General features: G+C 63.2%; 3 protein-coding genes across 4 annotated transcripts in view; 2 read left to right on the forward strand and 1 right to left on the reverse strand.

The window, feature by feature from the left end:
- Positions 1-8229, forward strand: part of LSP1 (lymphocyte specific protein 1) — a 40740-nt gene extending 32511 nt beyond the window's left edge. The window contains exons 8-11 of the mRNA XM_066375788.1: positions 2711-2845; positions 3209-3286; positions 3540-3642; positions 7755-8229. Coding sequence (XP_066231885.1) covers positions 2711-2845; positions 3209-3286; positions 3540-3629 — 303 coding nt within the window. The 3' untranslated portion in view covers positions 3630-3642; positions 7755-8229. The remainder of the gene's footprint in view (positions 1-2710; positions 2846-3208; positions 3287-3539; positions 3643-7754) is intronic.
- PRR33 (proline rich 33) lies at positions 5085-10882 on the reverse strand. Its single transcript, XM_066375652.1, has 2 exons — positions 10743-10882; positions 5085-6638 (listed from the first exon to the last, which is right to left on the reverse strand). The coding sequence occupies exon 2, from the start codon at positions 6624-6626 to the stop codon at positions 5316-5318; it is 1311 nt and encodes a 436-aa protein (XP_066231749.1). The 5' UTR covers positions 6627-6638; positions 10743-10882; the 3' UTR covers positions 5085-5315.
- A 7630-nt stretch (positions 10883-18512) lies between these two features.
- The window catches only part of TNNT3 (troponin T3, fast skeletal type), a 15261-nt gene continuing 8022 nt past the window's right edge, over positions 18513-25751 (forward strand). Inside the window, exons 1-5 of one of the 2 annotated variants that reach the window (XM_066376003.1) lie at positions 18513-18533; positions 18732-18746; positions 19501-19521; positions 19746-19760; positions 22653-22671. The gene's annotated coding sequence lies outside the window, so the exon portion shown is untranslated. The remainder of the gene's footprint in view (positions 18534-18731; positions 18747-19500; positions 19522-19745; positions 19761-22652; positions 22672-25751) is intronic. The other variant, XM_066376091.1, reaches the window with a different exon arrangement.

Here is a 25751-nt window from a genome sequence, read left to right on the forward strand (position 1 = left end):
CATCCATCCATCCATCCAACACCCCTCCATCTAACAACACCCCTACATCCAACAACACCCCTACATCCATCCAACACCCCTATATCCAACAACACCCGTCCATCCATCCAACACCCCTCCATCCAACAACACCCATCCATCCAATCAACACCCCTACATCCAACACCCATCCATCCAACCAACACCCCTCTATCCATCCAACACCCCTCCATCTAATATCCTTACATCCATCCAATATCCCTCTATCCATCCAACCAACACCCCTCTATCCATCCAACCAACACTCCTCCATCCAACAACACCTATCCGTCCATCCAACACCCCTCCATCCAACAACACCCCTCCATCCATCCAACACCCCTCCATCCAACAACACCCCTCCATCCAACCAACACCTCTACATCCAACCAACACCCCTCCAACTATCCAACACCCCTCCATCCATCCAACACCCGTCCATCCATCCAACACCCCTCCATCAATCTAACACCTAACACCCCTCCATCCATCCAACACCCTTCCATCCAACAACACCCCTCCATCCATCCAACACCCCTCTATCCATCCATCCAACACCCCTCCGTCCAACAACACCCCTCCATCCATCCAGTACCCCTCCATCCATCCAACACCCCTCCATCTAATATCCTTACATCCATCTAATACCCCTCTATCCATCCAACCAACACTCCTCCATCCATCCAACACCCCTCTATCCATCCAACCAATACCCCTCCATCCAACAACACCCATCCATCCATCCATCCAACACCCCTCTATCCATCCATCCAACACCCCTCCATCCAACAACACCCCTACATCCAACAACACCTGTCCATCCATCCAACACCCCTCCATCCATCCAACACCCCTCCATCCATCCAACACCCCTCCATCCATCCAACACCCATCCATCCAACAACACCCATCCATCCAACCAACACCCCTACATCCAACATTCATACATCCATCCAACCAACACCCCTCCATCCATTCAACACCCCTCCATCTAATATCCTTACATCCATCCAATATCCCTCTATCCATCCAACCAACACCCCTCTATCCATCCAACCAACACTCCTCCATCCAACAACACCTATCCATCCATCCAACACTCCTCCATCCAACAACACCCCTCCATCCATCCAACACCCCTCCATCCAACAACACCGATCCATCCAAATAACACCCCTACATCAAACCAACACCCCTCCAACTATCCAACACCCCTCCATCAATCTAACACCTAACACCGCTCCATCCATCCAACACCCATCCATCAATCCAACACCTAACATGCCTCCATCCATCCAACACCCATCTATCCATCCAACCAACACCCCTCCATCCAACAACACCCATCCATCCAACACCCCTACATCCAACACCCATCCATCCATTCTACCAACACCCCTCTATCCATCCAACCAACACCCCTCCATACAACACCCATCCATCCATCCATCCAACACCCCTCTATCCATCCAACCAACACCCCTCCATCCATCCAACACCCCTCCATCCAACAACACCCCTCCATCCATCCAATACCCCTCCATCTAATATCCTTACATCCATCTAATACCCCTCTATCCATCCAACCAACCAACACCCCTCTATCCATCCAACCAACACCCCTCCATCCAACAACACCCATCCATCCATCCAACACCCCTACATCCAACAACACCCACCCATCCAACCAACACCCCTACATCCAACCAACACCCCTCCATCCATCCAATCAACACCCCTCCATCCAACAACACCCGTCCATCCATCCAACACCCCTCCATCCATCCAACACCCCTCTATCCATTCAACCAACACCCCTCCATCCAACAACACCCATCCATCCAACCAACACCCCTCCATCCAACAATACCCGTCCATCCAACAACACCCCTCCATCCAACAACACCCCTCCATCCATCCAACACCCCTCTATCCATCCAACACCCCTCCATCTATCCAACACTCCTCCATCTAATATTTTTACATCCATTCAATACCCCTCTATCCATCCAACCAACACCCCTCTATCCATCCAACCAACACTTCTCCATCCATCCAACACCCCTCTATCCATCCAACAACACCCCTACATCCAACAACACCTGTCCATCCATCCAACACCCCTACATCCAACAACACCCATCCATCAAACCAACACCCCTCCAACTATCCAACACCCCTCCATCCAACACCCCTCCATCAATCTAACACCTAACACCGCTACATCCATCCAACACCCCTCTATCCATCCAACACCCCTCTATCCATTCAACCAACACCCCTCCATCCATTCAACCAACACCCCTCCATTCAACCAACACCCCTCCATCCAACAACACCCCTCCATCCATCCAACACCCCTCCATCTATCCAACACCCCTCCATCCATCCAACCAACACCCCTCTATCCATCCAACAACACCCGTCCGTCCATCCAGCCCCTGTCACATACCAGCGGGGCCATGAGCCCATGAGGACAGCCCCCGCCTGTCCCACGTCCACCCATCTCTGAGTGCACTGGATGGAGGAATGCAGGTCTTCTCAGAGTCCCTTGCCCCTGCCCTGTGTTTGAACACACTGCTGAGGAAACAGATGCAGAGGGTGCCTGTGTGCTGGAGGGTCTCACGGGGGCCTCTCTGATGGGTCCCCTGTGCCTCTCCCTGAGTCGTCCTGGGCTCTTTCTCCTTCACAGACCGCTGGCCGGACCCACAAGTTAACGCGCCAGCCCTCCATTGAGCTGCCCAGCATGGCCGTGGCTAGCACCAAGAGCCTGTGGGAGACGGGGGAGGTGCAGGCGCAATCTGCCGCTAAGGCCCCCGCCTGCAAGGTAGGACCCCTCCCGGGGCAAGGCTGGGCTCCCCTGGTGAGGCGAGGGTGAGACCGTCAGGCTAGAGTGCTGGCAGACAGCGCACTGGGGCACCTGGGGGGGCTGGGGTCCACGGGGCCGACCCCTAGTGTGGAAGGCTGTCTGTGTGCAGAAGGCTGCTCGGCTGAGGGGAAGTAGAAGCACCACTGCCCTTCCCGACCTCTCCTGGGCTCTCGTAGGAGGAGGCAGACAGGAGACGGGGGCCCAGGCAGGAGACGGGGGCCCAGGCAGGAGACGGGGGCCCAGGCAGGAGACGGGGGCCCAGGCTTCGAGCCCCGCAGTCAGCAGTCAGCAGTTCTGACATGCCCCTTCTTCCACGCCCAGGACATTGTCGCCGGGGACATGAGCAAGAAAGACCTCTGGGAGCAGAAGGGAGGCCCCAGGACCTCGTCGACCATTAAGGTAGAGTCCAGACGTGGTGGGTGCAGGGACGTGGCGGGTGCAGGGACGTGGCGGGTGCAGGGACGTGGTGGGTCCAGGGACGTGGTGGGTGCAGGGACGTGGTGGGTCCAGGGACGTGGCGGGTGCAGGGACGTGGCGGGTGCAGGGACGTGGCGGGTGCAGGGACGTGGCGGGTGCAGGGACGGGCTTCCCGGAAGCGGCATCGACTCCCTTTGCCATGCTCCCCTTTGCTCTCGGTCTCCTTCCCCGTCAGAGCACCGCATCTGGGAAGAGGTACAAGTTCGTGGCCACCGGGCACGGGAAGTACGAGAAGGTGCTGATGGACGAGGGCTCGGCGCCCTGAGCCTTCCCTCCAGGTGAGTCCCAGGGCAGCGGGGGGAGCAGCTGTGTGCTGTGAAGCGGGCCGTCCCGGGACAGGGGCGGCGTAGACGGCGGGGGGCCGGCGTGTCTGTGCTTCAGGCTGACGGGGAGCTTGTGAGGGTCCGATGCCCAGCCTCAGCGCTGGCCAGAGCCCGAACTCCTCCGGATCGCCCACCTCTGTCAGCTCATCCCCACCCCCACCCGACATCGCACCCCATTCCTTCTGCCCTCGGCCCCTGCTCAGTCACTCTCCGGGGGGGAAGTTCAGGCTTCCCTCTCGTGGGGAGGCCACCACTGGGACCCTCGGGCAGGCAAGGTTGTCCCCGGCCGCCACAGGGGCCAGGACCTCTGGTCTACCCCTCTTTGTCCCAGCAGGGACCTCTCTCTGGTTTCCACCGCTCTTCCCGTCCCCTGACGCAGTCAGAAAGGTGACCCACTGCCATGTGGTGGGTGACACAGTTTTATTAGCAGTCTGGGCCCCAGGATCCATTTACAGCACCTATTATGTCCTGGGGTGGGGGGGGGGCGGCCAGCCCCCTACGGACTCTGCCTCCTTTCCTGAGTCCAGCTGGGGGGGGGGGACGGTGACAGAAGGCCTCCCCGTACCTCTGTGTCCCTCTCCCGACTCCTCTGTGTCCCTGTCCCGGCTCCTCCGTGTCCCTCTCCCGACTCCTCTGTGTCCCTGTCCCGGCTCCTCCGTGTCCCTCTCCCGACTCCTCTGTGTCCCTGTCCCGGCTCCTCCGTGTCCCTCTCCCGACTCCTCTGTGTCCCTGTCCCGGCTCCTCCGTGTCCCTCTCCCGACTCCTCTGTGTCCCTGTCCCGGCTCCTCCGTGTCCCTCTCCCGACTCCTCTGTGTCCCTCTCCCGTCTGCCTTAAAGTCTGTCACCCACTGCGTCTAGGGCAGGGGTCTCAAACTCGCGGCCCGTCGAACAATTTTGTGCGGCCCGCAGACTAATCCACGAAGTTCAAAATATTTTGGATAAAATTAAGTAAGCCTAGGGGCCTACTTGTATTTTTCATTTCTCTAGCATCCTAGCTAGATATTAGCTTAGTTAACAGCAGTTGTGATGCAAACTACAGTTTCTGGTTGTTTTGTGACACTGAGTAAACTGCATGTCCGATTGTGCTTGTTGTACTGATTTTTTTTTGTTTTCAACTGCAGTGAGAAAAGTGTTGCGTAACAGTTGCCTTTTGTAGACCTAGTGCGGCCCGCCGAACGGCTGTGATCTTGCTCTGCGGCCCACACGCTGAGCTGAGTTTGAGACCCCTGCTCTAGGGACTGGGCCTGGTGCTCCCGCCTCCCAGGCTTCCCTGGAGGAGACCTGGGCAGATACTACATGCGAGGTCCCTCTGTGCAATCCCCTGCCTCACAGTGGACGTGGGCACTTCCTGCCCTTCCTGCTGTCAACCTCCATACTCTGCCCTTTCCAAACATGGAGACCATGGCCTCCCCCCCCCCACCCCCCTCCCAGCCTGTCCCACCTCCCCCTGGTCTTTGAGCTCCTGTCTACCCTACCTGTCCGTCCTGATGGTATAGCCGCCCTGTGTCCCTCAGTCCCCAACGTGCCCTGTCTGGTTCATCTGTCCCTGTGACCCCTTCTCCAATGGCCTGGGGCGCCTTCCGACCCACCCCCCAGTCCTCGGCCCCGGGGCCACCCCTGCGGGCCGTTCACCGGAGCCCCCAGCCGGCCGCCGTGCGGTTGAAGTCCTTGGGCTGGAGGCCGAGGCCGGCGGCTGCGTGGGGGCCGGGCGGGGGCCGGGTGGTCGCCTCCTGCAGCTTCCGGGCGTTGAAGCGGGGTCGGCACAGGAAGGGCAGGCGGCCGAGGCCGGCCAGGGAGCCCACCCCGTCCCGGGGCCCGGCCGGGCCGCTGTGGGACTCAGCCACCGACATGCGGTACAGCACGGCATCCCACAGCCTGGAGGCCCGGGAGGCGGGCGGCCGGGGGGCCGGGGCGGCGGTCGCCGTGGCCTCCCGCTGCGGGCACTCGAGGCCTGGCTCTGGCTCCGGCCCCGGGGACGGGGCCTCCCTCGCCTCCTCCATCAGCTGCTTCCTGAGGCGCGTCCAGCCGCTGAGGCGAGGCTTCGGTGCCACTTTGGGGGCAGGGCATGGGTGGGGGCCCAATGGTGAGGCGGGGGCCGGGGCCCCTTGAAGGCGGGAGGCCTGCCCGGCATCGGCGGCAGGGCCGACGGTGGGGGGCCCCCCCGGGCGCTCCGCGTGGGGGGCCACGGGGGCCGGCCTGTGAGGCGAGGGCCCCGGTGAGCGGTAGGTGGGGGCTATGGGCACCACAATCCGGGTGCTGGCCTCTCTGGGCCCCGGGGCCTGACAGCCAGAGGGCGGCCTGGGTGCTGGGGGCCCCTCAGACCAGGGCCTGGCCGTCGGGACTTCGGAGGGAAGTGGGCGGATGTGGGCCACCGGGATGGAAGGCTGGGAGCCGGGAGGGCAAGGGGCTGGGTCTTGGTCCCAACCCCCGGAGCCCCGATCCGGACCCATCGGGGGGAGCGCCGGGGTCTCGTCCTGTGGGGGCGGCCCCAGCCGGATGTGCACCTGGCTGGCGTGGGCACCCCCCGCCGTGAGAGCTGGCACCGGGGTGGCGAGCCGGGGCCCCGGGGCCTGGAAGTGGGCGGCCAGGCTCCTCCTGTGTGGGGTGACGCTGAGCGAGACGGTGGACGTCCGCAGGGGGGACCCCAGGCGGGGGACGCCGGGGGCGTGGGGGGCGGGCGGGAGGGGCAGGGCGGCCGCCAGGCCGGGGGCCTCGGGGCGCGGGGCGGGGGCCTCCTGGTCGTGGCTGGCCTCGCTCACGGGGGACAGGGAGGCGCGGAAGGCCCCCGGGGGGGCCGAGGGCCCTGCCCCCACCAGCTTCCTCCGGGCCGCCTTCCTCAGGAGCTTCTGCAGACGCAGGTTGTCCTTCCCGGGCTTCGGCAGCAGGGGCGGTGGGGGCCCAGGGGGGCACTGGGGGCACGAGGCCGCCGAGATGAGCATTATCCGTGCACTCTGGGGTGGGGAAGGACAAGGACGGCGGTCAGCCAGTCCTCCGCCACCCCCATCTCCCTCCTGGGGGCACACCGTCCCCCGGCTGTCCTGGGGGGACCGCGGCCCAGAGGAGCCGCCGCTTGACCTTCAGCACCCCGCTTCCTGAGCGCCGGGCCCCCGCCGGGTGCGTCCCCAGCACACATCGTCCCTCTGTATTGGCAGCTCTCTGTGGGAGGCTCCACTGTCACCCCGGTCAGCAGCGAGCCCACAGAGGCCTGAGCCGCCGGGTGGGTGATGGACGAGGGCTGGAGCCCAGCCGGGGCCGGGAGACCCACAGGCCGGCTCCACGCGGAGGGTGGGGGCACGTGCTGGGCCGGGCGGCCGCCAAGGCAGGAAGAGCGCCCGCCCGCAAACGCGTGAGGGGCGCCGTGCCGTCGCCGCCCCGACCACAGGCGCGTCCGCTGCGAGCCAGCGGCAAGGGCGGCGGCCAGGGGCTCGGGGGGCCGGGGCTGCATCATCGGAGGTCGATTGGCCTGGAGGTGGGAGCCGTTTTCGCTGAGCTACGCTAAACGGATCCTCCCGCAGACCTCCTGGCTGGGGTGGTCCGGGCCAAGCCGCCCGCCTGGTCTGGTTTCTCGGCGCCACGTGCTTGCAAGGACGTTGACAAATGGTGTCTGGGTCGAGCCGGAGGCCGCCGGTGTGGGGGAAGGAGGGGGGGCCCGGGGGCTTCTGCCAGCCAGGAACGGACAGGCCTGGGGCGGGGCCCGAGGGGTCTGCCTTGGGGCTCACTCTGGGGGGGGGCAGGACTCTAACCACCACAGGAACCCCAGGTTTAGCTCTCTCTGGGGGCTGGGGGCTGCCAGGCTAGCAAGCAAACAGGTGACGGGCAGCATTCCCTCGGCCTCGAGTCCTGAGCGAGGCCCAGGGCAGCAGAGCCTGGGCCCTGGGGACCAGACCTCCAGGTGGAGGCAGAGGCTGGCTCCAGAGGCCGGAGCAGAGAGGCCGCTCCCGGTGCTGGGACGGGTGGGCGGGCGGGGCCAGGACGGCCACCAGAGAAAGGCTGGAGGCTGGGAGGGGCTGGGGGTCCCCTCAGTCAGGGGACTGCAGCCTAACGCCCCCATCCCACCTGTGTTTCAGCTGCCCTCAGGCCCGGTGCAGGCTAGGGGCTCCCTCCGCGCTCCCCCATCCATGCTCCCAGGGGAGAGTCCGGCCAGAGGCACCCCCCCTGCCCAAGCCCTGCCGAAGAAGCCACTTCCCACTGCCCGCCTGGCTGCCCACGCCTCTCCAACACCTGCCGCTGCCGCTGCCGCCGCCGCCACCTCTGTCCCTGGACCTTCCAACCCCTCTCCCCTCCCGCCCCCTGACCCACCGGCTCTGCCTCTCACTGCCCCGGAGGGACGGCATTCTCACTGACGCTTGGCTAAGGGAACCGTCCCCACAGAGGCCAAGCGCGCGTGAGGAAGGCGCTGCCTTTGCAGAGAGAGGGCGCCGGCCGGGGGGCCACCCCGTCAGGAGCCACCGGTGCCTGTGCTGCCCGCCCAGGCATGTGTCCCTCCCTGCCTCCTGCTTGCCACCCCCTCCGTTCTGTGCAATAAAGCTCTTCCTGTCCCCAGGCGCTGGCCCTGCAGTGCTCACTAGCTGGGGGAGACACGGGGGGCGGGGCCGGGCCAGGGGGCAAAGGCCACCCACCAGCCTGGTGGTGGGACCCAGCCCGTGGCCTCTGGGTTCAGACACGCAGCCCTCTCCCGTGGCCTCTGGGGACCTGGGGTGCAGGGTGGCCCAAGTCAGGGCACACACCAGGGGTGGGGTTCAGCCCTCCTCGCCCAGAATGTCTTCGATGTCTCTCCTGCCTTGACTGGCTTGATATAAACTTCCTTGCACCCAAAACAGTGTGCACTTCTGGTCTGTGCACCCCTTCCCCCCAAGGACAAGACCTGCCTTGGGGTCTCCCTCCATGCCAGTACCTAGGAGTTGCTCAGTGATGTTTCAGGGGATGGATGATGGATGACAGGTGGGTAGATGGATGATGGATGGATGGATGGTGGATGGAAGGTAGATGGGTGAGTGGATGGATGGGTGAGTGGATGGACGGAGGACAGGACAGATAAGTGGATGATGGATAAATGGAGAAACAGATGAGTGGGTAGATGGATGGTGGATGGGTTGGCAGATGAATGGTGGATAGGTGGATGGATGGAAGAATGGATGATGGATGGATGGGTGGATAGATGGATGGATAAATGGAAGACAGGACAGATAAATGGATGGTGGATAAGTGGAGAAATTGATAGGTTGGTGGATGGTGGATGGAGGGATGGGTTGGTGGATAGATGGGTGGATGGATAGATGGATGAATGGATGGATAAATGAAAAACAGGATGGATAAGTGGATGATGGATGGGTGGAGAAATAGATGGGTTGGTAGATGGTGCATGGATGGGTGAGCAGGTGGATGGACGGGTCTATAGAAGAATGAAGGGTAGATGGACAGGAAGCAGTTGTGTGAAGAGTAAACAGGAGAAGAAATGAAGAGGCAGTTAGAGAAACGTCTGCTTCCCAGCACAATGGGCGGAGGGCTGAGTGGGTGGGTATGGGCATGTGGATGGAAAGATGGATGGATGAATGGACGATGAGGAAGAGATAGAGAGAGAGGGAGGGAAATGGACAGTGAAGGTGAGACTGAATGCATAGAAGTGAACGAGTGGTTGGGTGAATGAACACAGATACAAAGTAGAAGATGGGGAGGGGTCCTCCCCCGTCCAACCTCCTCTCCCTCTGCCTGCACACAGGTCTGACTCTGGGCCCTGCCACCCTTGGCGTTGGAAGAGCCCCTTTGTAGAGCCAGCCTGGGACCCTGGGCTTTCTGGCTCTGCTCAGAGGCCTCCATCGGCCGAGGTCAAAGTCCGCCAGCCTCCCAGACCCAGAGTAACCCCAGCAACTCAGAGGTGTAACGCTCACAGAAGTCAAGGCTGCCTTCTCTCGCCCTGGCCCACTTCTGAGGCAGTGCCCAGGGTACACGGAGCTCGCTCCATTCCCGTAGCTGGATGGGACATTCGCTGAGGACAAGCAGGCAGAGGCAAGCCCCAAGCTGAGGACAAGCAGGCAGAGGCAAGCCCCAAGCTGAGGACAAGCAGGCAGAGGCAAGCCCCAAGCTGAGGACAAGCAGGCAGAGGCAAGCCCCAAGGTCCACAGCTGGGCCGTGAGCCAGAACCAGAGTGGACAACTCAAAGGAGCAAGGGACGGGCGGGGTGGACAGAGTCAGGGAGGCACACCCGCCACGCTGTCTCCTCTCAGGTCCTCGGCACCTGGCCCGGTCCCTGGGTACTGCTGAGGTCACCGATGCCGTGACTCAGGGCCTAGGATCAGTGCCTTCCCACCACAGAGACCAAGAGGCTCAGAGGGACCACTTCCCAGGGCCGGGGAGACGGGACTGGCTGGGGGTGCCAGAGCATTGCCGCCCCCTGTCTGTGCTCTCACCTGAGAGGCCTCCCCCCACACCCCTGCTCTCCTGCTCTGGGGGCCAGAGCCCCCCACACACAGGAGGCAGGGGAGCCCTGACTGCTCGTCCCCCAGCAGCACCCAGGGCGTGTGGGGCGGCAGCCGCCTGGGGCTGGGGACATGCGGTGTCAGCAGCCTCCGCCCAGGGCCTGGCAGGGCCGGGCATACTGCAGCGCCGACGGGCACCCGGCAGGCGCCCAGTCCAACTCCAGGCTCTCAGACACTCAAGCCCTCTGGGGTCCCACCGCCCTCCAACCACACACACGCTGGGGTCCCGGCCAAGATCGAGGGACCCCTGGCCCCTCGATCCTGGGGGTCACCCCCCAAGGACAGCTGGAATCAAGACACTTGGGGGACCCTCCTTCCCTAGCCCTACTTTAGCCTCACCCACTGCGGAAGCTCGACCCACACTGTCCCCCCGGGCGGAGGCCCTGGAGTTGGTTCTCAAACCCTTGCTGAAGTGAAGACCCGTCCCCCCCACCCCCCACCCCCACACACAGCCTGGGCTGGGCCGCCCCACACCCTGACTCCGCTGCCTCTCCAGACCCCGGCCGAGGCCCCTGCCAGGCCCTGCCCCCTGCGCCTTCACCCCAGCCTGCCCAGGCCGGCGGGCAGGGTGTGGACTACCTGTCACAGGCCCTCAGCTGCCGGCCGCCAGTCCGGCTGCCGCGCTTGCTAGCGTGCTGTACCGCAGGCCCAGCGCCTGAGGGGGAGGTCACCGATGCCCAGAATAAAATCTGCCCCGTCCCTCTGACCTCGGCGCCCGCTCCCGGGCTCAGCTGGTTCACGGGAGAGCCCCTGCCAGAGGCCCAGGCCGCGGAGCGGGCAGCCACCCTCCTCTGCTGGCCGAGTGGGGTCACTGCAGGTGCGGCCCCGGGGAGCACCCTGGGCCCGAGGGTGGGGAGCACGGCCCCTGCTGTCCGAACGGAGCTGTGTCCTCCGGGCCGGGCTCCAAGACGGCCTGCACCTGGGGCCGGCCGCTCTCTGACACTGTCCTCATGTGTGTCCCTCTGGAGGGTCCCTGGGTCTTTGTTAGCAGAGCAAGAAGAGCCAGCCTGAGCAGGGACGTCACTCCCACCACGGGGGACGTGAGCAGGGCAGTCCCAAAAGCCACACAGGGGCCCTACAATGAACCCTCTGGGCAGGACGTGGGTCTGAAGTGGCCACGGGTCAGGGCTGTGTGTGGCGCACCAAACCCTTGCCCAGCCAAGGACCCGCACAGGGGGAGAAAAAGGCATCGGGCCAGAGAAAGTCAGAGTTCTGACCCGCGGGACAGGGACGCCCCCAGCAGCTCCCATCTCTGGGGCTCCCCATGCACACATCCCTGTATCCCTGCCTGTCTAGGGGTCCCTGCGGCTTAATCTCCAACTTGTAGGGATTTAGACGAAGTGCAACAAGAGCCTTCCAGAAGCTTCCGAGGGCCTAGAGCAGGCAGGGAGCAGGGCGGAGCTGAGACGCGTTAGCCTCCCGGGGCCGGTCATCCTAACGTCCCCGGTTCGAAGACCCAGAGGGTGGGGATCTCGGCTGTGTCTCCCAAGACCACCCCTGTCCTGGGTGCCAGCTCACCCGCTGTGGTCCCTGGGGACCCCACCTTCCAGGGTGGGCCGGCCCCTGTGTCTGAGCCCCGGGAATCTGGAAGGAGGTCTCAGGCTCTCTGCTCTCGTCCCACTCGGTGTCTCGGTCTCCATAATTCGAGGGGCAGGGCCGCGGGAGCCAGTGGCCTCGCTGGTCAGCACGGGGAAAGCTGGAGGCTCGAGCGAGATGTCTGCCGGTTGGATGGTGCCACGTGCAGTCCTGAAGAGAAAGGCAGGGGCCCCCGGGGAGAGGGGCCTGCAGGGTCTGGACCCCCAGACTGGGGTCTCCAGGCTGACGGCACAGGAGTGGCCCCTGGCCTCGGGAGACGCCACCCCCTGGCGGTGGGACTTACTCCTCTTGCCCATCATGTGCCCCAGTGGCGTCCACCCAGTGGGCCGGCCGGGTCTGGCGTCAGTGTGGCTCAGATGTGTGATGGGGGTCTGGTCGAGGGTTCAGAGTCCTCCACTCTAGGGGGGGGTCTGTGAGTCTGAGTCTTGGCTACTTCCTCCGATGGGGGAGGCAGGTGGGCTGGGGGCAACGTGTAATGCACCCGGGCTGTACGGACCCCTTTTCTGGGCAAAGTGCACCCCCACCGTCACCTCAGACCAAGGGGGCAGCTGGGGGCTGGGGAACTGGGGGGGCCCCAGCGTTGGGGACCTCCGTGCCAGGCTGGCCCAAGGAGAACGGCTACGGCGTCCCTGGGGCCACCCAATACCTCCTGTCAATACCTCCTCAGCCATCAAGAATGTGCCCGCTGTCGAGAAAGTAAAAATAGAAGCTGACACCCCCCCGGGGGGGGGGGCAGACCTTGTCTCCTTGTAGACACGGCCCCATCCTCACCTCCTTGAGCCTCCTCCTCAGATATTCCTATACTTGGTAAGGGGCCCGCGTGGGCACAGCACCGGCCACCCAGCCCCTGACCAATGGGCAGCTGGGAAAGATCAAGTGTCACTATAACATGAGGGCGTGGGGCCGAGAGGGCAGTGCCTGAGCCGGTCCTGTCCACAGGGAGCTCCGTCCAGCCTTCTCTCCAGCCTCAGCCGCAGGTGGGTATGGTCAAGAGTGAGTAGCCGGCCCGGGGCTGGGTGGGGCCGGCTGTGCCCGCCCGGCGTCTGTCGGAGGCCCATGCCGGGCGCTGAGGCTTCAGGGCACCGTGCGGGGAGGGGCACGGTTCTAAGCGTGGCAGCTGGGTGAACCCAGGAAGCCGCACCAGGACCCCCAAGGGCTGGGGGCTGGCATCGGGGTGGCCCGATGTTCTCTGAGCACCAGAAGAGGCCGTTCAGAACAACACAAGAAGAGAGCGTACCAAACCAGCACCCAGGGGCAGTGGAGGCCCAAGGAGGAAGCTGGACCTTCTAGAAGGCCCGCGGGGGGAGAGGGCCGTCCCTAGGCCGGGGCTTGGAAAGAACTGAAGGTTCACCAACCAGGAGGCGGGCAAGGGCGCTGCCTGGTGCTCCGAGAGGCTGCCTGCCACGTGGGCTCGTCCCCAGGCCCGCGGTGGCCTGTCCACCAGGCTCCGCTAAGCTGAGGGCCACGCAGCCTCTTCCTCCCGTGCGCCCGGAGCTCTTGGCCCCAAGTGGCCGTGGCCTTCCACGTCGCCATTTGTTCAGACGACAGTCAAGGTGGGGGCCTGTCCAGTCGAGCCCAGGAGTGGGTCCCTGGGCAGGACAGCCTGGACCCAAGCAGTCCAGGACAGGAGCGGACAGGGCCCGGGTGTGGACAAGACCAGAGGGAACAGGGGGAGATTGGATCTCCGTCCTCTTTTGCCCGGAAAATAGAGGGGTTTGGGTGGTTGTCGCTGTTTTTAAGTTTCTTTGACCTGTCCTGCAGCTGTGGCCGGGACACCTGGGTGGAGGGGAGTGGAGTCCGCCACCCCAAGATGGGCTTCTTTGGGGGAATATTGATTGTTTTGAGCCCCGACACCCTGGACGCCCCCCCCCCCCGTCACCCTTCCGAGTGTCCCCATCGGGTCAGGGCTCAGCTGCCCCGTCTGGCATCACCCAGACCGGGTGCCCTCACTCCCGACTCTGTTTCGGGTGACTTCGGCGGTCCTGGGAGGAGACGGACCAGGTGTCACCGCTAGAGGGGACGGGGGTGGGGGGGGTGACGTGGTTGGGGCCCCCGGCACCTGAGTGGCAGGGCCTCCTGCGTCTCCGTCCCTCCTGCCCTGCTCCGTTTCGTCACCTGGGAAGGAGGGTGTGTGTCTCCCAAGGAACGCTGAGCTCAGAGGGCTATTTTCACCCTCGTCCTTCCAAGGGACAGCTGGCTTCCTCCTCAGCTGTTGAAATGCCACCTCCTGTCCCCAGGCACCCCCCACCCCACCCTCAGTCCCTTCCCACTGGGCAGGGAGGTGAGCGACAGGGAGCAGCCCCGTCCCTTCCCACTGGGCAGGGAGGTGAGCGTCAGGGAGCAGCCCCGTCTCTTCCCACTGGGCAGGGAGGTGAGGATCAGGGAGCAGCCCCGTCCCTTCCCACTGGGCAGGGAGGTGAGGGTCAGGGAGCAGCCCCGTCTCTTCCCACTGGGCAGGGAGGTGAGGATCAGGGAGCAGCCCCGTCCCTTCCCACTGGGCAGGGAGGTGAGAGTCATGGAGCAGCCCCAGGGTCTGGCTGTCCCTGTTCCCCCGGCTAGAGGAGCTGGGGCCCAGAGGGGCCTCCATTTCCTCACCTGGAGAATGGGCCTTAGCCGGCTCCCATTGAGAAGGGACACCCTGCTGGGGGTTCGCGGACGCTCCTGGGTGCCCCCCGCCCCCAGACCGCCACCCAGAAGGACAAAGGGGCTCAGGCCAGCCGGGGAGGGACAAGCTGGCCAAGGCCTGACCGGGCAGCTGCCTCGCAGGCCCCCCTCCCACCGTCTTGAGTTTCTGGGCCAAGGAGTTGAGGTTGGCTTGGGTGCCTATTTCTGGACATCTCAGCTGCCACACCAGCTCCTTAAAAATAACCCCCTTCCCTGGGCTCAGGCCATGACCACCCTTTATCTCAAGGAGGCTGACAGGTGTAGTCAGGCACTGCCAGGGGGAGAGGTGATGGGCACGGGACGTAGCCGGGGCTCTCTCGCTGACCCTCCAGCGAATGGCCCCCCAAAACGAGGCTGGCGGCCAGGGAGCCAGGAGGCCAGGGAGCTGGGAGGCCAGGGAACTGGGAGGCCAGGGGAGCCAGGAGGCCAGGAGAGCAGGGAGGCCAGGGAGCTGGGAGGCCAGGGGAGCCGGGAGGCCAGGGAGCTGGGAGGCCAGGGAGCTGGGAGGCCAGGGAACTGGGAGGCCAGGGAGCCGGGAGGCCAGGGGAGCCAGGAGGCCAGGGAACTGGGAGGCCAGGGAGCCAGGAGGCCAGGGAGCTGGGAGGCACCCCCCCCTCCTTCCTGACTCGACCCGAGGCTGGAGGCGGTAACTCGAGGGGCCCCTCCGCGTCCAAGTGGAGACGTGGGGATGGAGATGGGTTTCAGCTGCCTGGAGGGGCCCTCAGGATCTCTGCGAGTTAATGATGCGTGGAGCCGAAACTGCTCGGGGAAAATCAACATTCCTGACCGAGGCTCTGCACAACTGCGCCCACCTCAGCAATGCGACGCGTTTGCATTTTTCGATGATGAACGCCTGTTTTTCTTATACAACAGCTCCCTGGGGTGGGGGTGCGGGGAGGGGCGGGGGGCCATAACTATTGTCTTCAGGCGAGCTGTAATGTGTTGTCATAAACTTGGTTGTCTAAATCCCCCACACTCCCCCTGCCCCCCTGGCCGACAATCTCCTGCAGCTGTTCTTAGTGAGCGAGTTCCCAGGACCCGGCCGCCAGGACCGCGCACCGCGGCCAGCTCACCGGAAAACGGTCCTCGAGCACGCTGGCCCGGTGCCGGCTGCACCTGGACACGTGCAGGCCGGACACAGAGTTTCCCCGTAGACGTTGACAAATTCAAGAGCATGAACGAGGGGCCTGGGAAAGAGCAGGAGGGGGTGGGGGGGTACGGCTGTCCGCTCGGAGCCGCGAAGCATGCGTGTGCGTGCGTGTGCGTGTGCGTGTGTGCATGCGTGTGTGTGCGTGTGTGTGCGTGTGCGTGTGTGTGCGTATGAGAAAGAGGGGCGGCAGGGGGAGGGGGTGACACATAAGGAAATGGCCCCCATCTGTCCTCATGAGTGAGGGGGCTCAGGCTGCTGCCTGGTGGGACAGAGAGAGAGGAGAAAGGGGAACAGCTTGTGCCTTCTTGTGACTTGGAAAGAGGGGTCTGCAGAGGGTCGTGGGCTGTTTGTCCTCTGTGAGGGGACGCAGGGGGCCAGAGACGGGGGACGCTAGGGCTCACAGCAGGAATGTGGGCTCTTGTGGGGAGAGCAGGGTAGGAAGGCCAGGGTGAGAGAGCCCTCCCCAGCTCGGCCCAGGGGCAGAGACCACCCAGAGCAGACTGGAGTCAGCCAGGACAGGGTTTCTGCTGTCCAGGGCAGCTGGGATGGGCCTCCCTGGCCTGGACAAACACGACCCTCCTCGGGGAGCACTGGGCAGAGCAGCGGGTGGGGGTGGACGCCTCGGCCTTCCAACATCCCGTCCAACTCCGGGATTCCAGGCTTCAGGCTGGAGCCAGGGAAGGAAGAGGGGGTGGGTGGGTGGATCTGAGTCTGGGGACTTGGAGGGAGCAGCAGGGGCCTCACGAGGAGGCCCCGAGTGTGGGAGGGGGTCCGCCCAGGGCCGGAGACGTGGCCTCCACCCTGTCCGCAGATGTCCCTCCTCACAGCCACCCCTTCCCCGTGCCAACACCCTGAACCGAGGCCTCCCCTAACTCTGGCCTTGGTCTTTTCTCCCCTCTCCCCCCCACAGGAACAGCACTCCACCATGTCAGACGAGGAAGCGTGAGTAGCAGTCAGAATAGCCCCCCGCCACCGGCCTGGGGACCCCCGGGCCTCGACTGTGTTTGTGAGAAACCCCCCACCCTCCCCGAGCTGAGCGAAAGCCCCTCACACTCTCTCTCTCTCTCTCTATCTCTCTCCCCACAGTGAACAGGTGGAGGGTAAGTGTCGAAGCTACTTCCTCTCTCTGCACGGCCCCTTGGGGGAAGCCCTTGCCCCACAGCTGACAGCGTGTCTCTCTTTGGGGACCCCTGGCCGGAAGCCCTCGATCCGTCCCGTTCGGTGGGCCTTACCACAACCACTTTCTGGAAGCGGTCTCCTCCCCTCTGCCCGAGACCCGAGACCCCCTCTTGCTCAAAGGCCACATGCCTGAGATGTGGTCACACCTGAGCCCTGCTCTGCACACCACCTGGCCTGCGCGGCAGAGATTGTTGAGGGGCGGCCTGGCCCCAGGCAGCTTCTAGAGGCCTGATCACTCTTCTGCCATGCTCTCCCAGGAGGACAGAGGCACTTGGGGTCCCAGACCCTCCCCCAAAACCGCTGTCATTGCCAGAGCCTCTTCCTCCTCTGGCCTCCGCTGGGCCCCAGGACACCTCGGTCCCACTCCCCTCCTAGGCCAGGCCTGGGGGGGTCGCCCTGCTTACACCCTCCTGTCCTTCCCTTTCTCCCAATGCAGAACAGTACGAGGAGGAAGGTAAGCCCGTGTGGCCCACCAGAGCCCCCACCCGGGCTGGGCCTCCTCCCTCCTTCCCTCCATCCATCCATCCATCCATTGACTCAGCCTTGGCACCCTCAGCTGGGGGGGGTGTTCCTGGCACTCAATAATTCCCCACCCGACCCTCCTCACCATTAATTCCCAATGTGCCGTCACGGCTAACTTCCCTTCTCTTTAACCGATTAATAGACAAACACTCATTAATCATTCATTCTCATCGTGTCCGTCCGTGTTTGCTGGGCAGTGAGCTGGGGTTTGGTCATTAACACCCTCACCCTCATTACTAGCTGGGGGGTAATGAGGGGGGGGGCTGGTGGTGTGGGCCCTGCCTGTCTCTGTGTCTCTGTGTCTGTCCGTATGTCTGTCTGTCTCTCTCTCAACGTCCCCGTCGCCCCCACCCCCACCCCAGCCCGTCCCGTGCGGTGGGTAAACTTTGGGCGGAATCGGAAGCCCCCTCCCGCACGCCCAGCCCCGGCGGCGGCGTCCGTGGGAACCTGCCTGCCCTCCCCGGGCAGGCGCACCTGGGAACCGTGCAGAGAGGTGGTTCTCAGGCTCGGCGGGGAGGTCCTCCCAGACCCTGGCACCCGCTCAGCCTTGGGAATGCTCTCGCGGGCCCTCACCGGGGCCGGCCGCTCTCCTGTGAGGCCCTCTGGGTGCTATGTTTTGAAAATATTTTGAAAACACTCGGCTCCCCTAACAACGTGAGCAAAAAAAAAAACAACAAAAAAACCCCACACATTTCTTTTTTTTTTTTTCTGCTGAAAAGGTGGAAAGACTTTCTGAGAAGGGAAGCGTGGTCCCGGGAGCCACTCCTTGCCTGGGGAAGGCGCGGTGGGCAGGGTCCCCCCAGATACACACACGTTTCCTCCGAGACACCCCGACATGCACAGGGGAGCCGTCACCCTCAGGGCCACCCCGGGGGCCACCCGGCTCCCTGCAGACCTCCTCCGGGGGGTCGGCGGTCTCTCATCACACGTGGGGTTCGTCCCGGGTCCTCCATCGGGCACTCATGGGGCAAGACTCTTGGTGCACAAAAAACCTCAGTGCTGGGCAGGCAGGTGCAGCCGCCCCCCGGGGGGGGGGAGAGGGAGAGGGACTAGGGGGCCCCCGGAGCCCACGAGCAGGTGGCCCTGCAGAGAGGCAGGGTCGAGGCCCAGGTCTCCAAGCCCCCAACCCAGCAGCCACGCTCCCTTTCCTTCCAACTCCTTTTCCCTGCGGCCCCTTCGCCCACTAACGACTGCTCTTGTCCCTTTCTCCCTCCTGCTCCCTGCTGCTCCCCGTCCAGAGGAGGCCCAGGAGGAGGAAGGTGAGTAAGCAGGGTCCCGGGCCATGGCCCTCACACACCGTCCAGCCCGTCTGCCCCGTGACCTGGACCCTCACGGCGGTCCCCCCCCCCGACCCCAACCCCTCGCCAAGGACGTGCGATGATGTGCTCCCGGCCTAACCCTCTCCTCTCTCCTCCTGCCCCCCCCTACCCCTGCACCTGGCGCCCCTCCGCCTGCAGAAGTCCATGAGGAAGGTATGAACACACAGGACTTCTGATCCCCATGTGGGGCCCGGGCCCAGCTGGAGCCAAGGGGCCCCCCATGTGGCCTCAACATAATCTACTAACCACGGCCAATGCTTGACCAGATTGGGGGTATCCTGAGGGCTAGGCGCCCCCCAACATGAGCTTGGGGGCAGGGGTGGGTGGACCCTATGTGTGAGACGAACCCTGGCCTCTTCATCCTTGAAGAGAACCCTCCGCCCCAGGGTGGGTCCCCTCAGCTGGGCCAGGGGCCCCAGGGCGGGTCTCGGGTGAGCAGAGGGCAATGGAGGAGCGGCCCCGAGCCCAGGCCCACCAGCCCCTAGCAGCCGCCCTTGTCCCTCCCTGGGCCCCTCCAACCTGCTCCAGGGGGCCCCGTCCTTCGCCACCACCACAGCCATCGCTCTCCAAGTGAGCACAGGCACGGAAGTCCTCCGAGCGGCCCGAGGACGGGGGCGACCCAAACGTCCCATGACTAGAACAGGGATGTCACCAGACCACCCAGAGGCGGCGGTCAAAACGCCACCCTCGAGCCTCAGTTTCCCCGTGCGCAAGGCAGGGACAGGATTGGGGTGTGACTGCACCCAGGGCCCACACTGACCGTGTCCTGCTCGCCTCCTGCATGCTCCCCCCTCGGCCTTGGCCACTGACCCTCCCGCGTGGTGACCGGCTGTGTCCATTAACCTCGGATCCTTCCTCCTTTGACCTCTGACCCACGGTCTTGCCTCTTGTTCCGTGCCCTCCTTAGCCCCCAAAGCTCATGAACCAGGTATGTTGCCGCCATGACTTCGGTCCCGTGTGGGTGCGTGTGCACACGTGGTTGTGTGTGGGTGGAACAGGAGCCTGGCCCCCAAAGGAACAAGAGGCCGTTGTAACCTACTCACAGTGTGGTTGTGACCCCCTGCCCCTGCCTGTCCCTGCCCCAGCCCGGTGTCCGCCCCGAGATCACAGCGGCTCCTCTCTTGTCTCTCCTCACATGTGCCGCTTCCACAGAGGAGGTCCAGGAAGGTATGCAGTCCCCTGGGCCGAGCCCGGAGCCCCGTTTCCCTGTCCCCCACCCCATCCCACCCCCATTCCTCCCCTGTCTGCCTGTGTGACCCTCACCCCCGTTCCTAGGGGCTGGGACGGGTTAGGCTTTGGCAGGGCTGGCTGATGGGGCGCGTGCTTCCTCCTGAGCCCCCCGGCAAAGAACGTTCTGAGGTGGGGGGTGGAGGGTGGGTGGGGTGAGGCCCTTCCTAGGCCCAGCAGGAAGTAGAGGATGGCCAGTCTCAGGCCAAGAGGAGAGTAGGGCTCCAGAGGGTACAGGGCTTGAGTGGACAGTGCTGGGGTCCACCTAGACCCCCTGGACGCACTGGAGTGGGGTAGAGACGAGCGTGAGACGAGCAGAGGCAGGGCGGGCCGCCTACGCCCTTGCCCCAGATAGCAACCTGGGAAGGGGGGTGCGGGGTGGGGTGGGGGGAGGTGAAGCTTCGAGCTGGGCTGAGGTCCAAGGTGGGGACGGCCGCCGTGGATCAACCAGGGGCCTTGCGTGCAAACCAGCAAGCTGTCAGGTCCCGGAGACCCACCCAGCCACACCTGGGCCGGAGCCAGACGTGCCCGGGCGTGAGGAGCCCCCGGTGCAGGGAGGGAGCTGCAGGCTCACGTCAGGGGCCCACGTCGGCCTCCACTTCAGCTCCTTCTGTTCACGTGTCCCCTCGGTGGGGCTGCAGCCAGGGGGAGGGGGCTCCCAGCGGGGCCTGAGCCCCAGAGACGACCCCCAGACAGCCTTCCCTTCCCTGGGCTCAGAGAGGCCACCACCTGGGAGACGAGGGGACATCGGGCAGTGGCAGAGCAGGCAGAGGTGTCCAGGGAACAGGCCTGTAGGGGCTCCCAGGTCACCAGACCCCCTGCACCTGCCCTGAGGCAGACAGACAGACAGACAGACAGACAGGAGACAGGGATGCCAGGCTGCTGCCACTTGCTGCCTTGGGGACCTTTGCTGCATGCATGGTCACTCTCCGCCCAGCGTCTGGCCTGAACCCCGCCTTCCCAGACCCCCGGGGGCCCAGCCGAGTGCTCCCCCAGCTGGGGCCACTCATCCCGCCACCCCTGGGCCAACGTGCTGCTCCCAGCGTGACCCCGCCACTCACTCAGGCTCCCCGCCCACAGCGGGCAGTTCTCTGCACCCCAAGTGGCCTATGAGTTGGGGGGCCCACGGGGAGAACCTGCCCAGTGCACACAGGCCGGGGGCTGGCCAGGCCGGACCCCCACCCCTGAGGGGCCCGCTGGCCGCAGCCAAGTGCAGAGGGAGGCGCTCTGGGGCTCCAAGATGGTTCTCAACCGGGCATCTCCGCCCCGTCCGCGCCCACCAAGGGCCCTCGGCAGGGACAGAGGGCCAGGCACGAGGTGTGGCCGGACCAGCTGCAGACCCCGGGCTGTAGCCAAGGCCAGCCAGGACTTCTCCCCAGCGCCCTGGGGTGGGGACAGTCAAAGAGAGCAGCCCCCACGGGAGGATAACCAGGGAAGCCCAGGCAGCTCGGGTCCACAGTGTCCAGCTGGATGACTGGCCAGCCGACAGCCAGGCCGGCCCCGGAGGTGGCCAAGGCAAAGGTGGGGGAGAGAAGCTCCTCCCCGTCAGCGGCAGGCTCCCTGGGGGGCTGCTCCCCCCCCCACATCTTCAGGGGCGAGCAGACCTTCGCTCTGTGGCCCCTGTGGGGAGCAGTGGACATCCCAGCCTCGGCAGGGTTCGGCCAAGGGCTTTAACCAACACGGCTTCCACAGGCCCGGAGCTCCAACCAGCTGGGTTTTTTTTGACCCAACCAAACCGCCACCAGAACCGTGTACCCCTAGCACCACGGCTGCGGTGCTGGGGAGAGTCCCGCCGTTCCACGGTGGAAAGACTCACAGGAGCCAGCGGCCAGCACCCATAGGCCACGGAGGGCCCTCCTCTTTCCACCAGTGGGTGGGTGGGGTCTCCCAGGCTCCCCTGGCCCCCGGCATGGCCGCACACCCACCACCACCACCCCGGACAGCACCTCTCCGGCCCCCAGCTGAGGGCACTCATGGTGTCCAGGGAGTCCAGGCCTGCGCTGAGGGGAAAGGGGTCCAGGCGCTGCCCCACGCCCGCGTCCCCGCACCCTGCCTGCGTCCCGCTCCCGCCAATGCTCCCCGCGGCCGCGCTGGCTTTTCTCTTGCATGTGTGCTTATGCCCAGAAGACAGCGAGGAGGAGGAGGAGGAGGAGGAGGAGGAGGAGGAGGAGGACGAGGAAGGTAAGGGCCACGGGTCCTCCACGGTGGTGCCCAGGAGCGGGAGAGGATGCCCGACCGCCTGCCCAGTGTCTCGCTGGCTCCATCCCTCTCCCTCCGATGGACGGGCTAGGCTGCATGGCACGGCATGGCCATCGTCACAGGCTCTCAGCTGTGGGGTCCCACAGGCACCGTCCCGCCCAGGCTTCTGCCAGGCTCAGAGGGGTGGTCTTGGGGACCACCCAGAGACCAGGAGCTGGACGGCAGTGCTGGCTCCCGCCCGCCTCCGGTCTTTGCCCCTCTGGTCAGACCAGCTCCTTCCTCTTCCAGCTCCCCGCACGGCCCCTTGACTCCCCAGTCCAGTCCTCCCTACCCCGGAGGACATCCTGTTTCCTCCTTCCTTCCACCCTTCTCCCTCCTTGCACCCTGGTCCCCCCGAACCTGAGCACTCTTCCTCGGACCCCACAGGGACGTTGGGGGGCACAGGACGGGGACAAGAGCCTCTCATCCTGGTGGGCAGGTTGGGTGGGTGGCGGGCTCAGCTGGAGAGCCAGTGAACCCAGCAAGCCTCTCGCTAGGTGGACCCCCGGGCCCCGTGGGCAGGAGTGCGTCCCGTCTCATGTGGTCTCTCTCTCTCTCTCCTCTCCCCATGCTGGCCGGCGCTGTGGTGACCAGAAGAGAAACCAAGACCCAAGTGAGTGTGGGGCCCGGTCAGGGCTGAACACTGGGGCATAAAGCCTGGAAACCATGTGCGCATGTGTGTGCGTGTGCACATGTGTGTGCATATACATGTGTGTGCGCACATGTGTGTGCATGTGTGTGCGTGCATGCACATGTGTGCGTGTGTGTGTATGTGTGCGTGTGTGTGTGTATGTGTGCACGTGTGTGCGTGCGTGCATGTGTGTGTGCGTGCGTGGAGGAAAAGCCCGAGTGTGCAGACTGGGTGGTCACCTAGGAAACCAGCATCCCCTGGGGCTGGGACCTGGGTGCCCCCCAGAGGACCACACTGCTGTTGAGGCCGTGTGGGCGATGAGCTGGCCCCCAAAACCCCAACAGAAAGCTGTCCCTTCTTTGCCCCTCGAGGTGGAGTTTAAAATTCTTGGTATCCGACAAAGGCATTTTGTGAGGATGGGATTTTGAGGGGGTAGCTGTGCCTTCCCCCACTGGCGGGGACCCCACAGACTCCGTGTGGCTGCTCTATCCCCTCCCACACACACCAGGGACAGCACAGGCAGACTTTGGGGGTCCTGCCGTATGTGACTGGCTCTGCCTTGGGTCATCCCGTAGGCAAGGTGGCCTTCCTTCAGGAGAAGGCTATGGGCCAAGGAAGGAAGGGAGACAGGGAGCGGGGAGGGGGAGAAAGGGGCACAGAGAGGCCCCCCGGCCCCCCCTCTGCCCTCTCTGGAACCCCCCTCCCCTCCCCGCCACGTCCCGCTGTGCTGTGGGGGCTCCCAGGGCCCGAGAGATAGGAAAGGGAACGGCCGAAAGTCCGGGTGGGGGGCCAGGAAGGAGGGTCCGGCCCCTGAGCCCCACTTCCCAGAAAGCAAGGCGAGGCTTCCCGACCTTTCCCCTTGCTGGGGCCTGCGGGGCCCCTCGGGCGGGCTGGAAACCATCATTCCCGCTGGGCCGGCCCCTCCCTCCTTTATGGCATGTGTGAGATTGCAAGAGATTTATTTTGTATTTATTTTTTTTAATCCAAGTGTTCTGATTGCTCCGTGTGCGATAAACCCTTAAGCCCCCAGCGCTCCGTGCGTGACGGGGGCCCCTCGACTCCCCGGCCCAGCCGTGCCTGCGTGCGCTCTGCACGGGTTGGAATTTCAGGGCGTCCACACACGCCCGCCCGCCCGCCCCCGGGGTGGGGTGAGGGTCGGGGGGGGGGGTGCCGGGGGAGCCCGGGGCCCCTCTGGAGCAGGGAACAGCTCGTTTCCACCCCCAGCCACTATATTTGTCAGCAGTTTGAAGCCAAGCTGCCTGATCACAAGATATTTTCTAGTTTCCTTTAAAAAAAAAAAAAAAAATGTTTGTGTTTTCATTATGAAAATAAAACACCTCATTAAAGGAAATTTGGAAAATACATAAAAGTCCACGGAAGAGGAGGAGGACAAGGAAGGGGGGAAAAAAAATCATCTGTAACTCCCACCCAGCCAGCCAGACTGCGGGAAAGAGGAGAAATATATACATATATATATGTGTATTTATATAAAATACATATATATTTTCTTTTTAAGACATTTATTTCTTCCTCCCCCTTCCATGCATCGGGCATGGAAAGAAAGAAAGAAAGAAAGAAAGATTTAAACCCTGAGCTGTTTTTTTTTTTTTCAAAACCCGAGCCGTTTTTTGGTGTTTTTTTTTTCAAACTGGGGACTGTCTATATAGAAACTTTGAATTCTGGCTTTCTTTCCTTCTTTTTTTTAAATGTAGCACCATTCATAAGTATTTTTCCATGTTGTTACATCGTCTTCTTAAATATTTTGAATGGCCACATAATATTCCATCAATTGGACAGACCATAATTTTCCTTAACCGATTCCCCTTCGTGCTGGACCGGCCGGCTCGCCCCCAATATTTTACCATCATAAATAACCCCGGGCGGGAAGCGTTTTTCGGTCTTTCGGGTTATTTCCCTAGGCCGCCTTCCCAGAACTGGAATTAATGGGTCGAAGAGTAGGAACGGTCTCTCTCAAGGCTTTTTTGCACGTCCCTGTCAAACCGGGCCTTCCGTGGGGGCCTCGCAAGCTAGCACGCGGCCGGCCGGCCGGTGGGTCAGTGGGTCTCCTACGTGGACCTGAGCAGGGGCTCTCTGTGCCCCCCACACTATGCTGGCTCTGCCCCAGCCCCACCCCGAGGAGCCAGGGGAGGGGGCAGCACTGATGGATGAGAAGGGGCCCCTCCTAGGACCGTGCTCCTAGCATTCCTCTGGTAACTGCAGGCAGACCTCCTCTCTCTCTCTCTCTCTCTCTCTCTCTCTCTCTCCCCCACTTCCCGCCATTTGTTAACTGCTCCTCTATCTTCTTTGAGAACCAGGAGAAGGAGGCAGGCCTATGGCCTCTGCCCATTTATCAAAACGCAGGCCCGAGGGGGCAAAGCCTTCTTGTTTTCCTAAATCATCCGGGCGCAGAAGGGGTATAAGTCTTCTCTGCCATTGCTGAAAAATACTTTTTTCTAGTCCAGGTGTGGGGGTTTTTTTTTTCTTTTCTTTTTCTATTTTTTTTTTCTTCTTGCCTTTTTTTTTCCCCCTTCGCCTCCTTTCTCCATGTTTGCCTTCCCTCACCCCACCCCCTCTCTTTCCTTCACATACATAAGTTTTTCATTTGCATGGAGTCATCTGGCCATCTTTCCCCCTCAGCGGGACCTTCTGAGCTCAGGGGGAAAAAAAAAAAGAAAAAAAGAAAGAAAGAAAAAAAAAAAAAACGTTTCCCGGTCCAACAGTTTGATCGATATTCAGTTCCCGCTTCTTCTTTCTACGGCTTGTTTTTAAAAAAAAGAAAGAAAGGAAGAAAGAAAGAAAGAAAATTAAAATCCGTTGTGGCCCCGTCCTCTCAGTCGTTTTAACTCTTTGCTCCATCTGGAACACATTGGGGGAGAGAGAGAGAGAGCGTGGGGCTGAGCGAGCCTGCTCACAGCTCACCGCCCGCCAGATTGGGGGTGGGGGTGGGGGGCTCATTTCTTCTTCACAAAAACCGCTTTCTGCCCGGCGCCCTCCCCTCTGGGTCCCCGAGAAGAGGGTCACAGTGGGGCCACAGAAACGTGAAGGGTCCAGACAGCCATCCC

This window comes from Saccopteryx leptura, chromosome 1 (assembly GCF_036850995.1).
Source record: "Saccopteryx leptura isolate mSacLep1 chromosome 1, mSacLep1_pri_phased_curated, whole genome shotgun sequence".
NCBI classification, from domain to species: Eukaryota; Metazoa; Chordata; class Mammalia; order Chiroptera; family Emballonuridae; genus Saccopteryx; species Saccopteryx leptura.

Coding starts and splice junctions, on each gene's coding strand:
- PRR33 (XM_066375652.1), bottom strand. CDS start 6,626: ATGCTCATCTCGGCGGCCTCGTGCCCCCAGTGCCCCCCTGGGCCCCCA.